Source organism: Triplophysa rosa, unplaced genomic scaffold, assembly GCF_024868665.1.
Source record: "Triplophysa rosa unplaced genomic scaffold, Trosa_1v2 scaffold18_ERROPOS2012085, whole genome shotgun sequence".
NCBI classification, from domain to species: domain Eukaryota; kingdom Metazoa; phylum Chordata; class Actinopteri; order Cypriniformes; family Nemacheilidae; genus Triplophysa; species Triplophysa rosa.
Genome location: NW_026634202.1, coordinates 63,082 through 81,019, shown reverse-complemented (window position 1 = coordinate 81,019; position 17,938 = coordinate 63,082). Strand labels below are relative to the sequence as shown.

Sequence of the window (17,938 nt, the reverse complement as noted above, 5' to 3'; positions counted from 1 at the left end):
TTACTTTATATACAGTATGCCTCAATTGTTGTGTTGTATTTAGAATTTATGTCTGATAGATAAAAAATGTCATGTCAACAAAAACGAAACCTTGAAAGCAAGGAATTTAGTGTTTGCTCGGTGTAGTCATAGCAGTTGGTACTAGTAATACCAAGAATTAAGCGTTTTAACTTGTTTGGCAGAAAGTGAATGAGCTCCGCTTTAAAAACATGTCGGTGATCTTACCTGCTCTTGTTCTTACTTCTTCATGTCTCTTTTTCTGTCAGTCTCTTCTCTGTCTCATCCCAGAGCCTGTAAAGAAAGTCAACAAAAGCTCAACTGATTTATATGCAAATGTTAGGATCTCAAAAAAATAAACCCTCTGTTTGTAATACACTTTTTCACATTTAGGTAAAGGTTATGTAATAATCTAGTCATACATGTGCTAAAGGAAACATATGAATACATTCTGCAAGATTGGTCAAACACATATTATTTTAATTATCTTAAAAACAATTCTTTGATTACCTGATGATGCACACCTGAGTCAAAGCCACATGGTTCACTGTGTTAGTGTACGTCCGAGTATGATTCTCTACCACTTTGAGTTTTATGAATTATTTTCTTTAAAAAAATGTGAATTTACCTACAATTCTTGTCTCCTCAAATTGACGAAATAGGCCCTAGTACTACATTATATAAAAAACGACACTGATACATTTTCACTTCAAAACAACAAAACTTGACAAATGTTAAGCACTTTGCATAGTTCCATAGATCGTTAAATAGTTTTCAAAAATTAAACTTTAGCCACTTTTAATTGCACCTTACCAAGCGAGCTTTGCAAGTGGCGCCTCTGAAATCAATAAAGCCCACCTTCTTTCATCTGATTGGTTAGCTCGAACACTGTAACGTTGACGAGCGCAAAAGTACAGAGCCCGTCTGGTCACCCCTCGGAGAAAAAAAAACAAGACCCGCAAATCCGTGGCCACAGTTTCGTAATTCGTTCCCTCAGTTTACAAAACCGTGCTCTCGGATTAATAAACTGTACCCACGAATTCATAATCTGTGCCCACGCTTTCGCAATCCGTGCGCACGGTTTTGCAAACTGTAGCCTACTCGCGGAATTGAAGCCTCTGTCTGTCAACAGAACAAGCTCCTTCCTATAGGAACATTAACGAATGTTGTATAGGCCTACTGTTTTATATATAAATTGTCCTAATGTGTTTACACACGAGCGCGTGGCGCATATAAAGCATGCGTTCATTGCCGCGTTTCACTGGCATAAAGTTGGTTTGACATTAAACTTTCGTGAATTTAGGGACCATCTCTAAAGTACATGTAACCGGTCCTACTCGCCCCGCTCTGCGCGGGCCTCGAACCGGCGACGGTCCGATAGGGAATGATTTATAGCCACAAAACTAACTGTACAGTGTTCATGTGTGTGTCAGCTATTATGCACAACTTTTAAATTATTGAGTATTAAAATAAACCATCAAATCATATGTACATATTCCTATACGTATTGCTATTGAGCTTTAAATAATGGTATATTTGTGTATGAGACCATTATACACATAGGAATGTTTGCATGTGATTTGACGGTTTATTTGAATACATATCAATAATCTAAAAGGTGTGCATTCTATCTCACACACACATGAACACGTTACAGTTAGTCAGAGAAGTCATTCCCTTTAAATGCTATTGAGCTTTAAAATCTGTATATTTATGTATGAGCCCATACAGCAGTGAAACACATAAGAATATTTGCATTTGATTTAACTGTTTATTATAATAAATATAAATAATCTAAAAGGTGTGCATTATATCTGACACACACATGAACACTGTACAGTTAGTCTTGTCGGTATAAATCATTCCCTTTAAATGCCATTGAAGTTGGAAAAAGGTATTTTAATGTGTACTTTAGAGATGGTCCCTAAAATCACGAAGGTTTAATGTCATTCCAATTTAGTGAAACGCGGCAATGAACGCATGCTTTATATGCGCCACGCACTCGTGTGTAAACAAATTAGGACAATTTATATATAAAACAGTATACAATATTGGTTAATGTTCCTATAGGAAGGAGCTTGTTCTGTTGACAGACAGAGGCTTCAATTCCGCGAGTAGGCTACAGTTTGCAAAACCGTGCGCACGGATTGCGAAAGCGTGGGCACAGATTATGAATTCGTGGGTACAGATTTCAAAAACTGAGGGGACGGTTTACAAAACCGAGAGCACGGATTGTAAACTCGTGGGTACAGTTTATTAATCCGAGATCACGGTTTTGTAAATTGAGGGAACGAATTACGAAACTGTGGCCACGGATTTGCGGGTCTTGTTTTTTTTTCTCCGAGGGGTGACTAGACGGGCTCCGTACAAATGAGAGTTTGAGCCATTGAAATATTTTTTTTCCAGGTTAGTTTTGTCACAGGTAATTATTTCACGAGTTATATCTTATTATCTGACCTGACAAATATTTATTGGATACTTATTTTAGTGTGTAAACCCTGTAAAAGCCACCTCCGTCAAAAATGAGATTGTGATGTTAAGTGAATACTCTTAACATTAGAACCCGCAAAATACTACACTCTGCCCGGTCTGAAATATCTGTTATTAATGGAACTGAACCTAGGAGCCTGATTCAAATGCTCGTTTAAAATAAATATATATTTATAAATATATATTTGGGGTTTGCATCTGAACTCTTCATTTGTAGGCTATGTGGGTCACGTGTGTTTTTGTTAGTATCGTTGACGTCATTAACAATTAATAAGGACATAATGGAACACTACTAATGTGAATTATTTGAATACGTTTGATTATATTTATACGTAAATCATTATACATTATGGGTACAGCCATATGTGTTCGTTTTTGTTAACACTTGTTAATACAAATTATTATTATTTTTTATATATATTTATATGTAAATATACATTGTGTACATTACCTGTTGACATTTTAGAAAAATTACTTGTTTTCACCCTGCTGCAAAAACACAGTAGGAATTCTAAGTTTAATGGTTCGGAATTGTATTGTTTTATTATTATTTAATAGAAACTAGTTATTTTAAATGTGCGCGTTCTGACAGTTGTTTACGGTATTCCGGGCTGCTGTTGAAGTTCGCCTGAGCTCAGCTGACTTGAGATCATCAGCAGGAGGGAAACAGCGATGGCGGCGGAGATCCACTCTAGGCCTCAGAGCTCCAGACCCGTTCTTCTTAATAAGATCGAGGGACACGGCGACACGGTAAACGCCGCCGTGCTCATCCCGAAAGAGGACGGAGTGATCACGGTCGGCGAGGACAGGTAACGTAACGTTACATTACCTGAGTGCACTGTAGCACTCTGTCTCCAAACACTGATCTTACACTTTATTAAATAATTTGTTTAATTTATTAAGTATATGTTTGTTTGAATGTTTATTCATTTACAAAATATATTGTTGCTGTACATAATAGTAATATGTACAGCAACATAATACCGTGACACCTGTAAATAAAGGTTTACCCTGTTAATGTGTACATCAAAATGTTTTTAATATAAGATAACTGGGGTTGACATAGTAGCTTATTACGTTAGTTGTTTGAAAACTTTGACGTGGTGTTTGACTATATTCGTATCATTATTGGTAAACCTGTAGTTATAATATTTTATGGCACATAACTACAGTATAGCCTACCATGTTGCTGTTAATTGTTTTTGTCAAAATTTGTTAAGTTGGTTTATGTGCACCGTAATAAAAAAGGAAAACTGAAAAGGAATGATTATTTGAAAAACTTGCACTGTTTATGAGATTGTGTGTTGATGTATTATGGTTTTATATTATCTTGATTTATGTGGCTGTGTTTACTATGGTATTTTGGAGGTGTATATAAAATGTAAAATACTGTATTGCAGATTTGAGTTCAGGACTCATTTTTTTGACTACTAAGCAAGTTAAATTGTTAACAATAATTTAACAAGCCATGTTTATAGTTACGGTTGATATCAGCAACAGTAAAAAAAGACAATAAAATGACAGACTGACATGAAAGATATGTTCACTGTTTGCACAGGAGGATCCATATTAACTTACAGTTTCGGCATAAACTGTAATATGAATTTTATACATTATCGTAATGATATTATAAACTAGTCACCTTATATTTTCTAATGGTTGTTCGATCAGATCCCTGTTCTATATGGAAATTCTGTCTTATTTTGTCATTCCATCTGATTTTTCTTAACTGTTTAAATGAACGGAACAGTTTTTTTAGTGCTAACCCAGTTGAAGCATCTGCCTGGTACACACATTTTCTCCTGATGCTCATTAAGGGCAGCAAGAGTTTTTATGAGCTAGAAAACAGCTCAAAAGTTCATTTAGTTGAAAAAGAATGGTCTAGAAGTTATTAATGATCTAGTGTAACTATCCGTGTTGAAATATCCAAAAGTTTAAGTTAACATTTTTCGGTCTCTGCACTTGTTCTGCGCTTACAAATCCTGCTATTGGTAAAACTTTGTTATATGTGTGCTGTTGACCTAGATGTGTTCAGTTACACATGTGATACGGTTGAGATTTTCACAGGAACTGAAAGGAGGAAACTGAGAGATTGTCTGTGTGCGAGTGTGCTTTTGTGTATGACTAACTCTTTTGAAGTGTTTTTTGGGTTTTGGCTCAGTTTTTACTAGTGATTGTCATGAGATAATACATTTTTTTTTATCTCTTTTCTGTTTTTGTTTGTTTCAGGACGATTCGAGTTTGGCTGAAGAGAGACAGTGGACAGTATTGGCCCAGCATCTTCCACACTGTGTCCTGTAGGTTTCACACACACACACACACACACACACACACACACACACACACACACACACACACACACACACACACACACACACACACACACACACACAGTTAGTCTAGAGATCTGTGGTTTGGAGTAATCTGTTCTGATAATAATTACAGCCTTATGATAACCATAAAATACCACAATATTGACACAACTAAATTAACTCCAGCGAAAATACACAGTCTTCATGCTATGGTGTAGTGCTGTTGCTATAGTAACCGCATCTGTTATCATAGTGACCATACCATTTCCTCTTACCTCACACACATCTGTCAGCATCAACAGCAAGCGTGTGTGAAGGTTTCAACCTTCTGTGTCACATCACAATGCCAATTCCTGCCATTTTCTCAAAATCATGAAACCTCTCAGAATGCAATATTTCGGTTATTAATAGGATTAACTAGGATTTAAATCGACATGTTGTCCTGTCCCAGTTTAATATGCAGATTAAGCGCTTTCTCAAGCTGATCATGAAAACACAGTGGTTGTGTGGCATAACTCTGTTCACCTTGTGTAAACGTCTGTCTGAAGCCATCACATGAGTTTGGGGTCAGAACAATCAGTTTCTTCCTGTCAGTATTACACTCTCTGTTGAAGTGGATGAAATCTCATTCTCACCGTCTCTTTGTCTCACTGTATTCCTCCAGCTCCCTGCTCGTGTGTGTCGTATCACCATGACAGCAGGCGGATCTTCATAGGGCAGGACAATGGAGCTGTTGTGGTAAGCGTCACTTTATCAGCCCCCGAGGGCCAAAGCGACACGGTTTATCCTCCACGCTGGTTGTTTCGAATGTTTTTCTAGAAATTACCTATTTGTTACATATTATGTTCATACACCTGCATCAAGAATACAGTGGCAGGACTAATATTATATGACAAATATTAACTTCATTTTTGTGAATAATTTTACTTACACAGAGCTCTCAGATCGTTTATATTTAGTATAGCTTTATATGTTACGTAGACATATGTAATACAGATTTATATGTAATGTACATGTATGTAATATACAGTCATATTTAATGTTGATGTATGAAATACAGAGTCATATGTAATGTAGGTAATATAGATTCATTATGCAATACAGGCGTATGTGGTATGGATCCCTGTATTATGTAGACATAATATGTACAGTAAAGAGTCATATGTAATAGATGTATATAGTCAAATATAAAATGGAGTCATATAATGTATATGTATGAACTATAATGTATGTAATGTACAGTCCTATTTTAATGTAGATGTATGTAATATAGAGTCATATGTAATGAAGACGTATAAAATATAGTCATATACATGTATGTAATATAGATTCATCATGTAATACAGGCCAGGCGTATGTAATATGGAGCGTTTTATGTAGACATATGTACAGTATACAGTCATGTGTAATAGATGTATATAGTCATATATAAAAAGGAGTCTGGAGTTCATATACAATGTATGTAATATACAGTCATATTTAATGTAGATGTATGTAATATGGAGCCCAATGTTATGTAGACATGTAATAGATATAGAGATATAGTTTTGTATTTTAGTGTTTTGTTTTTCTAATGTTTTGTTCTTATTTTACAGGAGTTTCTTATCTCTGAAGACTTCAACAAAATGAACCATGTGAAAACATACCCAGGTAAAACCAGTTAGGGCTGTATTACTCTCACAGCAAAGCTCTGTTGTGTGTGCGTGCGTGCGTGTGCGTGCGTGCGTGTGCGTGTGTGTGTGCGTGTGTGTGCGTGCATGTGTGTGCGTGCGTGTGCGTGTGTGTGTGCGTGTGTCTTCTTGAGATAGAAACATACACAGACTACTGTACTTCATTTTGGCCCCTTGCTATCCTTTACAGATCATTTGTGTTTCCCCGCATGCCCTGGGGCTAAAACTCCCCATTGAGTTCTCAGTAGACACACACACAATCACACAACATGATTATGACTAGATGAGTCAGAGCAGCTCTGGAAAATATGTCTGGAGAATGCCAAGAAAGTGTGTGAGAGAAAGTATTCTTTAGTTTTAGTAGTAGACTTGGTTCATTGAATTTGTGTGAATCAGGGCACATACTGGCATTATTTTTTGTTTATATATTCATACTGTTAGGTATCTTTAATGTGTGCATGCGCGTTTGTGTGTGCGTGTTGGTTTACGTGAAATGGTTGTAACAGTAAGAGCATGACATCATCACACAAGCATCTCTGCATTCAAAACACACAGAAAACCAGAAGTGCGTTTGTGTGTCTGTTGAAAACAACTGAATCATTATGATTGAAATAGTGTGCTACCACACTCACACAATATCTGTAGTATATAGTGTGTATACGATGTACGGTGTGTTCATTTTCTGTATACATAGAACACCTGGATGTTCTCCAGTGTTTGATCTGCTAAACCGTATTTGAATCTTGATCTTAACCGTGTGTGTGTGTGTGTGTGTGTCAGTCCATCAGAACCGTGTGTCAGATCTGCTCTTCTCTCTGGAGTGTCAGTGGGTGATCAGTACGAGTCATGATAAGACCGTTAGCTGGATGAGCACACTGAGCGGCTCTATGCTCGGCCGACACGGTTTCGGCTCATGGGCGTCCTGCTTACAGTATCCTTTACATTGTACTCTGCCCCACAAATATTTGATTTCAGCATATGTGCATGCTCGATTTACATAATCAGGATCTCAGAAGAATTTTTTTAATCAAGTCAAATCAACTTTATTTATATAGCGCTTTTTACAATTTTCATTGTTACAAAGCAGCTGTACATAAAACACATTGACTATAAGCAAAACATTTAAAGCACACATTTAAGATAAGGGAGAGAGAAACACAGGTTAAATATTAAACAGACTATATATTCCTATATGTAATATTAATTAAGTAAAACTTCAAAATAAACAAAGCAGCCCCCCCGGCTAGGCAAACAGTGTAAAACAGTATGAAAACAGTGGCGAGGAACCCATAACTCCAATGGAGAAAAAAAACCTCGGGAGAACCCAGGCCCAACCAGGGGATTCCAGTTCCCCACTGGCAAAAGCTGCAGCCTAGCACAACTAGGTAGTTGCACAACTAGGCTAAATAAATAAAAAATAAAGATAATCTTAGTAATGAGGTCAATTATAGGTTTAAGATTATCATTAATAATCTAGTAGCATTTTAAATGTTATAGTGAAGACGTGTCAAGACGCCGCGTCTTTCTTTATCCAGCTCTATCATCTCAGCTCTTGTCAGGTTGCCGCTTCCCATTCTCCGCTCTACCATCAGGTCAGGCCATGAACTGCATCCTGCTCGCTGTGGTAACCTTGGAACAATGAGACAAGACTGGCTGAGAGTTGAGTACTGTTCTACACTCTCTGATGCAACAAGTACATCAGTTGTTATGGGAAGTGTTCCTGGTTCCGGTTGATCTAACTAATGCAGCCTAAACCCTCAGAGGATTTATATTATGGAAGTGTAGTGTATGCAAGATTAAAAAGATGCGTCTTTAGTCTAGATTTAAACTGACAGTGTGTGTCTGCCTCCCGGACAGTGCAGGGAAGACTATTCCAAAGTTTAGGCGCTAGATAGGAAAAGGATCTACCACCTGCACTTGATTTTGAAATTCTAGGTATTACCAACTGACAGGACGCCTGAGAGCGTAATGCACGTGAAGGACTGTAATACAAAAGGAGTTCATTCAAGTACTGAGGAGCTAAACCATGTAGGGCTTTATAGGTAATAAGCAAGATTTTAAAGTTAACGCGATGCTTTATAGGTAACCAGTGCAAGGTTAACAGAACTGGGCTAATATGTTCATACTTTTTTGTACGTGTAAGAACTCGAGCTGCCGCGTTTTGGACCAATTGGAGTTTTTGTAATAAGCCTGCAGGGCAACCACCTAACAGTGCATTACAGTAATCTAATCTTGATGTCATGAATGCATGAATTAACTTCTCTGCATCTGACATTGACAGCATATGACGTAGTTTATATATATCCTTAAAATGGAAAAACGCAATTTTACAGGTGTTTGCGACATGGCTCTCAAATGACAGATTACTATCGAATAGAACGCCAAGATTCTTTGCTGACGACGAGGGTTTTATTGAACATCCGTCAATAGATGAGCAGTATTCTTGGTTGTTACATATGGCAGTTTTCGGTCCAATAAGTAACACTTCTGTTTTGTCCGAGTTCAGTAATAAAAAGTTGTTACTCATCCAGTTTTTTATATCGACTATGCATTCCATTATTCGATTGAACTGCTGTGTTTCCTGAGGCTTCGAGGAAATATAAAGTTGAGCATCATCAGCATAACAGTATAAGATAACTCCGTTAGCCATCAGATCCGAGAATTGTGAAATTTTGTAAACAAACGTCAAACTGTTTTGTATTTAACATTAGTTTGGAGTTGTTTCCTTGATGAAATGCTTAGATTTGATAGTGATACCCAGCATGCCTTTGTGGGAGATTATTCAGGTCAGATAACTCTGCTGAAACTGGACGAACAGACGTGTTCTGTCATCACCACGCTAAAGGGACACGAAGGTAACACCACACATCTAAATGTGTTTTCTAACAGTTTTGCTTGCAGAAGAAAACTATTTCACACATGAGGTTTTCCTTTAACACCAATCGCATACAATTTCATTTTTTCTATCTGTCTCTCTCTCTCTCTCTCTTTGTAGGTAGTATCGGTGCAATATATTGGGATCCGGTTCAGAGGTGGTTGTTCTCCGGTGCGTCTGATCACAGTGTCATCATGTGGGACATCGGTGGGCGACAGGGACGCACGTTACTCCTACAGGGACATCAGTAAGAACACACACGCATGCACACCAAAACATACACGCATACATGTACCACCATACGAGTGACAACCTGAACACAATGGCCACGTTTACATGCAACCAAATAATCCACTTGTGATCGGAACGATGGCTCAATCAGACTGAAAAGCCTTCATGTAAACACCTTAATCAATCCGATTGAGGTTGATACGATTGAAATGTCGATGGGATTGAAAGCAACAGGAACAATCCGATCAGGAAGAAAAAATTAAGCATGTAAACGACTGAATCAGAGTATTTTCTCAATCGGGTTTAAAAATACCTTGTGCAGTGCTGCGTATGTCTTATACATATTATGTTTACGTCAAATATTAGAAAAGCACAAAACTCACCACAAGAACATGTTTTAAACATTCAATGGCACGCGCAAAATTAAGGGAATGGAGACACGCGCTGTATGTTCTGTCGGGCTCATGTGTGTTCTTTTATAACATTACATAAAGCAAAGAGAGAACATAGTATTATTAGAAAACTTCGTTTTAATTCCAAATTTGAAAATACTGACTATATTGACATCATCCAGCCATCCAGAGACGACGTTTGAAATGAGATGTTAGAAGCGTGTGCACTGTTGCCAGGTCCCGCTACGTTTAAAGTACATGGACGAGTGGGAAGTTTTTAAGTGGTTCTCGCGGGTTAACAGAGGAATAATGTAGTTCATCAGATGTTGATATTTCGGCTATGTGAGGTCATTTGAGCTAGTTTTTGGATCGTTTTGAATGGCCATTGAACTGGATTTGTTACAAGAATCTGGCAACCCTAGCTGTGCGCTTGCGCAGAAGTTATGTTCACAGTATATTTAATGTACATGTAAACACATTTTTGAGTCGTATTTGCAACATTTATGGGACATGTAAACAGCACTGAAATGATCTGCAATCAGATTGAATTCATTCGGATTGACAAAAATGGGTGCATGTAAACATGGCCAATGTCCTTTCATTCTCTCTTGTTTGTTCTGTGTGTTTCAGTGAGAAGGTCCAGGCGTTGAGGTATTTTCCATTGACCCATCAGCTGATGTCGTGCTCTGCTGATGGAGGAATAACAGTGTGGAATATGGACGCGAGTCGTGAGGAGGTCATTATTACGCACAAACACATTCACCTTCATCAGCACTGCTTCATTTCAATAGTTAATTAAAACAAAATATTCCAAAAAATCTCTTAAATAATATGAGCTCATAAATCATTTTTATTGGGGTTTTTAAAAGAAGATTTGAACCATGTTTGCTGATGCAAAGCTCACCAGCACAACACTAGGGCATTATGGGTGTGCTTATGTCGTCTAAAGGAAAAGTTATGTGTTGAATGGATAGATGTTCAGTCAAAACACTAACATAGCTAAAAGTGATAGTAATGTTATTTAAAATGTTAAGTAATGTTAAGTAAAGTCACATTTACTGCACAAGTGCACAAACACACACGACAGACAAAACTAAAATATCACAAACAATTGAAAGTGCACAATTATATACAGTGCTTTTACACACACACGCGTGCAATTCTTAAACGAGTCCATGCGAAATATCTAAGTGTTGATCAATGACAGAGTTTTCTCCAAGTTACCTTGGTAACCCTTGCATCAGTCATTAAGCAATCATCCGTTTCTACAGTGACCAGAGACGGACTTAAACTGAAATGTCACGGAGACGGGCTCTGTAAATCTTTCTGTGTAACTCTTTTGTTTCAGGCGCCGCAGTGGTTGGACAGCGACTCGTGTCAGAATTGCCAACAGCCATTTTTTTGGAATATTAAACAGATGTGGGACACTAAGACACTCGGGCTCAGACAGGTACACCACCCAACAGGCTTATGGAAATAAATATGGCCTTTGAAATCTCCACAGAGAAATAGGTTTTTAGTGGAAACTTGGCCCACGCAAAATCTGTGCCTGCAGATGTCTCCACAGGTTCAGTTCATGCTATGTAAAAAATACAATTCTCTCAATCCTCAGCCTCTTTCATGCTCAAAAATGACATATTTTTACTTCCTGGTAAGAGTACAGCACTCTCAGCTCTGTGTTTAACCAAATGCGAATCCATTAATTTTTTCTTAATATTTGTGTCAAATGTGTGACGTGCAGATATGTTTGGACTCCTAGGATAAGTTGTTTTTAATGAGTTTTATAATGAAGCGCTCATGTCACGTCCTGTCTGTAGCATCACTGCAGGAAGTGTGGTAAGGCCATCTGTGGGAAATGTAGTTCCAAACGCTCCACGTACCCCATCATGGGCTTTGAGTTCCAGGTGCGCATGTGTGACGACTGCTACAACACCATCAAAGAAGAAGAGTGAGTTATTTATTTTCTTTCTTGTGTACCAGCTGACAAAACTATTGCTGTATTTTGTTGCTATGTCATGTTTGTTGACATTTCACACAAAATCTAAGTTTTGTCATCATTTACTCTCCTCATGTGGTTGTAAACTTGTATCCGACTCTTTTTTTCTGTGGAACACTAAATTAGATATTTTGATAAATGTCTCCGTGGTTTTGTGTTTATCAATGGGGTTCATTGTTGTTCGGTTACCAACATTCTTCAAAATATCTTCTTTTGTGTTCTGCGGAAGAAAGAAACTCATACAGGATTGACACGACATGAGGATGAAGAAACGATGAAAGAATTTTCATTTTTATGTGAACTGTGCCTTGAATCCTAAACTGAGCTTCTCCTGAACAGGAGAGTGTTTGTCTCTTGTTTTTTGTTTGTCTCGTGTGGTTGTTCAGTGTTATTGAGTCTGATGAATTTGATCTTTGTTTATCCATGCAGTCGAGCGCCTCTGGCCACGTTTCACGAGGGAAAACACAACATTGCTCACATGGACATAGACCCGAGCCGTGGACTGATGGTCACGTGTGGGAGTGATCGAGTTGTAAAGGTCACACACACACACACTATTCCATAACTCGTGATGTTTCACGTACTATTTACATGCATGTTAAATAAATAATTGTGGTCGAATACAGTATGTACTTTGCAGTATGCATTAGGCAACACATAAGTATTCCATTCTGAAATTCAATTCTGTTTTAATCAAAAAGCAACCCAACTGTCTTTTATGCTTCACACACTGTAATGAATACTCTTTAGTATGTTACAGTGGGGCAAAAAAGTATTTAGTCAGCCACCAATTGTGCAAGTTCTCCCACTTAAAAAGATGAGAGAGGCCTGTAATTTTCATCATAGGTACACTTCAACTATGAGAGACAGAATGAGAAAAAAAATCCAGAAAATCACATTGTCTGGTGGAAAATAAGTATTTGGTCAATAACAAAAGTTCATCTCAATACTTTGTTATTAGCCTTTGTTGGCAATGACAGAGGTCAAACGTTTTCTGTAAATCGCCACAAGGTTTTTACACACTGTTGCTGGTAGTTTGGCCCATTCCTCCATGCAGATCTTCTCTAGAGCAGTGATGTTTTGGGGCTGTCGCTGGGCAACACGGATTTCCAAAGATTTTCTATAGGGTTGAGATCTGGAGACTGGCTAGGCCACTCCAGGACCTTGCAATGCTTCTTATGAAGCCACTCCTTCGTTGCCCGGGCGGTGTGTTTGGGATCATTGTCATGCTGAAAGACCCAGCCACGTTTCATCTTCAATGCCCTTGCTGATGGAAGGAGGTTTTTACTCAAAATCTCACGATACATGGCCCCATTCATTCTTTCCTTTACACGGATCAGTCGTCCTGGTCCCTTTGCAGAAAAACAGCCCCAAAGCATGATGTTTCCACCCCAATGCTTCACAGTAGGTATGGTGTTCTTTGGATGCAACTCAGCATTCTTTCTCCTCCAAACACGACAAGTTCTATTTTGGTTTCATCTGACCATGACATTCTCCCAATCCTCTTCTGGGTCATCCAAATGCTCTATAGCAAACATCAGACAGGCCCAGACATGTACTGGCTTAAGCAGGGGGACACGTCTGGCACTGCAGGATTTGAGTCCCTGGCGGCGTAGTGTGTCACTGATGGTAGCCTTTGTTACTTTGGTCCCAGCTCTCTGCAGGTCATTCACTAGGTCCCCCCGTGCGGTTTTGGGATTTTTGCTCACCGTTCTTGTGATCATTTTGACCCCACGGGGTGAGATCTTGAGTGAAGCCCCAGATCGAGGGAGATTATCAGTGGTCTTGTATGTCTTCCATTTTCTAATAATTGCTCCCACAGTTGATTTCTTCACACCAAGCTGCTTACCTATTGCAGATTCAGTCTTCCCAGCCTGGTGCAGGTCTACAATTTTGTTTCTGGTGTCCTTTGACAGCTCTTTGGTCTTGGCCATAGTGGAGTTTGGAGTCTGACTGTTTGAGGTTGTGGACAGGTCAAACAGGTGCCATTAATACAGGTAACGAGTGGAGGACAGAGGAGCCTCTTAAAGAAGAAGTTACAGGTCTGTGAGAGCCAGAAATCTTGCTTTTTTGTAGGTGACCAAATACTTATTTTCCACCATAATTTGCAAATAAATTCTTTAAAAATCAGACAATGTGATTTTCTGGATTTTTTTTCTCATTCTGTCTCTCATAGTTGAAGTGTACCTATGATGAAAATTATAGGCCTCTCTCATCTTTTTAAGTGGGAGAACTTGCACAATTGGTGGCTGACTAAATACTTTTTTGCCCCACTGTATATACGGTTCAATATACAATATGCTAATATTCTGTCTAGCATGCTAACATATGTCTGCATGTTTTCTCTTTTCCTCCCAAATAATCATTCTGTCCGTGTGCAGATCTGGGATATGACGCAGGTGATTGGCAACAGTATAGCGGCAGGATTCTCTCCCCGCTGATTGGTTGTTTCTGAAAGCACCGCCCACACTCCACTAATGAAACCTGTTTGAGGACCAGTCATCGTGATGAAAACGCTCACCTACCTAACAGTCCACACCGGACAGTTCACCTCAAAGTGTGTACATGAATGAGTGATGTTGACATTTTTATGACCGTTCTGAATGAGAGTTATTGTCGACTCTTATCACCCGGATTTTAGTGAACGTGAACTCGAGGTACTTCTACAAGCACAATATTTGCGCTCTTTCTCTCTCTCTGTGTGTGTGTTGGCTTTTTCACAAACAAAATGCTTCTGACATTTTGTACGTTTTTCATGTTCCTTTTGCCCACAATTCCTTGCGCACAGAGTTTTCTTTCATCCAGCATCCTGTTTCTTCTTTATCTCGCTTTTTTGTTTCAGTTCTACCTAAGAATCTACCTAAAAATGTCTCCTTGCTCTTATGTGGACCAAATATTGTAAGATGTTCACATCAGAATGTTCACGCTGGATCTCATCATATCTTACACATAGATATGTTGTGTGATAAGCATGTTTAAATTGATTTGCTCTCAAATATTACGGTTAGGTTTTTAGATATCAAACATGCTATATGCCATTGGATATAATATCAGTGAATAATAAGTGCAATTTTGGTCGTCTCACAAAGCTGTCATATGGGCTCAAATAGTATTCAGCAAGTATAGTTGGCTGGACATTCTGCAAAACATCTTTTTTTGTTTGTGAGGGAAAACTGTAACAAAACCTTAAAAGTGGATTACTCCTTAAATGTGTATTTCTGTAAAAATCTATTGAAATGAAACTGTAAGAGCAGCTTCTAAAAATTTTGAAATGTAAATACTGCTCACGGTTTACTGTCCAGTGATGTTTCCAGCCTGCTCCAAAACTCTTTCTTTCTATCCATCCAAACATTTTTCTTCCTTTTTTTCTCCATCTGTAGCATCTCATTGTCTTCAAGCATCTCTCGTTCCTTGCACTGAATCACACAGACTGTGTGTGTTCATGATCTGAGAGTACACACATGATTTGTGTGTTTCACTCGCTGTGTATGTAGTCAGTGGCTGGTGTGTGTGCGCGTGTGTGTGTTTGTGTGTGTGTGTGTGTGAAGTGGTCTGGGTTTCGTTTTATTATGCGTCTGACATTAGACGCTTTCTAAATAACTTGGTTTCTGTCATAAGAATCTATAACTTTCCTAATTTCTGTAGAAAATAGAGCAGGAAGAAAACGCAAGTCTTGCTAAACTCAGATTACAGTGCTGTGATGTCACACTTTTTGTCATTGCTGTGTCACAGTGACATTTTTCATTTGAACAATTGAGAAATGTTTATTTTATTCACCGTAAAGAAGTGCTGCGAGCTCGAAATTAGTGCGCATCTCACACAACCTGTCGGCCATTCATGTTTTTTCAATTGTGATATGTTTTTCTGTACAATCAGTTCTGTCATTTAAAAAATTGTAATTTAGAAACTTTACTGCTTTACTGTCTTGAACTGAGAATGTACGTAATATGCAAGAAAATTGTCACAATGCAAAAAAAACGTAATGGTTCTAAATAAGGCTTTTTTAAATAATACAATTATTATTTGAGTTTCAGTTAAAAGGATTTGTGAGATTTAGGATGAAATTTTAATTAAGCTCTCATTGTGTCCTTTCAGTTTTACTGATGTGACTTACGGTGAGTCACATCGACCTGTTTAAAAACACAAACACATCTGACATTTAAACACTTCCAACACTCAGTATTGTTTTTGCTTTTATACGTTGAGAACATTGTCAAACTAAGATCAAATCCTAACATTGTAAATAACTCTAAAATACTTTTTTCTATGTCCTTTTCTAAGACTTTATTCAGTAGTTCAGTAATGAAGTATTATTTTTCTCTCTGCTTATATAATACACTCACCTAAAGGATTATTAGGAACACCATACTAATACGGTGTTTGACCCCCTTTCGCCTTCAGAACTGCCTTAATTCTACGTGGCATTGATTCAACAAGGTGCTGAAAGCATTCTTTAGAAATGTTGGCCCATATTGATAGGATAGCATCTTGCAGTTGATGGAGATTTGTGGGATGCACATCCAGGGCACGAAGCTCCCGTTCCACCACATCCCAAAGATGTTCTATCGGGTTGAGATCTGGTGACTGTGGGGGCCATTCTAGTACAGTGAACTCATTGTCATGTTCAAGAAACCAATTTGAAATGATTCGAGCTTTGTGACATGGTGCATTATCCTGCTGGAAGTAGCCATTAGAGGATGGGTACATGGTGGTCATAAAGGGATGGACATGGTCAGAAACAATGCTCAGGTAGGCCGTGGCATTTAAACGATGCCCAATTGGCACTAAGGGGCCTAAAGTGTGCCAAGAAAACATCCCCCACACCATTACACCACCACCACCAGCCTGCACAGTGGTAACAAGGCATGATGGATCCATGTTCTCATTCTGTTTACGCCAAATTCTGACTCTACCATTTGAATGTCTCAACAGAAATCGAGACTCATCAGACCAGGCAACATTTTTCCAGTCTTCAACTGTCCAATTTTGGTGAGCTCGTGCAAATTGTAGCCTCTTTTTCCTATTTGTAGTGGAGATGAGTGGTACCCGGTGGGGTCTTCTGCTGTTGTAGCCCATCTGCCTCAAGGTTGTGCGTGTTGTGGCTTCACAAATGCTTTGCTGCATACCTCGGTTGTAACGAGTGGTTATTTCAGTCAAAGTTGCTCTTCTATCAGCTTGAATCAGTCGGCCCATTCTCCTCTGACCTCTAGCATCAACAAGGCATTTTCGCCCACAGGACTGCCGCATACTGGATGTTTTTCCCTTTTCACACCATTCTTTGTAAACCCTAGAAATGGTTGTGCGTGAAAATCCCAGTAACTGAGCAGATTGTGAAATACTCAGACCGGCCCGTCTGGCACCAACAACCATGCCACGCTCAAAATTGCTTAAATCACCTTTCTTTCCCATTCTGACATTCAGTTTGGAGTTCAGGAGATTGTCTTGACCAGGACCACACCCCTAAATGCATTGAAGCAACTGCCATGTGATTGGTTGATTAGATAATTGCATTAATGAGAAATTGAACAGGTGTTCCTAATAATCCTTTAGGTGAGTGTATATATATATATACAAACTTGTGTTCTAATGCTGGAAACGTTCACACATCTGTGTTTTTCATACGAGAATATGTTCTTGCTAATATGAAAACTGACGTAATTATTTTGCCGGCTGGTAGTTTCAGCCCATAGATTGAACAAAATATTACAATAAAGTTCTATGCTGTACCTTATGCGAGAAATTTTTCATTGAAATTTCCATTTATATTGTAAGTTAATGTTGTTTTATATCTTATTGGTGGGAATCTCGGTTGCAAATCCACATAAAAATACTGGTATACTTTAGTATTTACTGTAGTACTGTAATTATTTTTATTTTACAGTTTGTCTGTTATATTAAATACTACAGAATACTGTAGTGTACATTAACAAAATATAGTAATTACTGTAATATGCTACTACAGTATGCTACAATTT

At 38.3% G+C, this 17,938-nt stretch overlaps 1 protein-coding gene across 1 annotated transcript; it reads left to right on the top strand.

Moving 5' to 3' along the window:
- The first annotated feature begins 3,116 nt into the window (after positions 1-3,116).
- wdfy1 (WD repeat and FYVE domain containing 1) lies at positions 3,117-16,304 on the top strand. Its single transcript, XM_057327218.1, has 12 exons — positions 3,117-3,296; positions 4,717-4,784; positions 5,464-5,537; positions 6,395-6,449; positions 7,250-7,400; positions 9,212-9,324; positions 9,465-9,591; positions 10,598-10,703; positions 11,316-11,417; positions 11,785-11,915; positions 12,393-12,501; positions 14,345-16,304. Exons 1-12 carry the CDS (start codon positions 3,160-3,162, stop codon positions 14,402-14,404), a joined length of 1,233 nt encoding a protein of 410 aa, XP_057183201.1. The 5' UTR covers positions 3,117-3,159; the 3' UTR covers positions 14,405-16,304.
- The last annotated feature ends 1,634 nt before the right edge of the window (positions 16,305-17,938 follow it).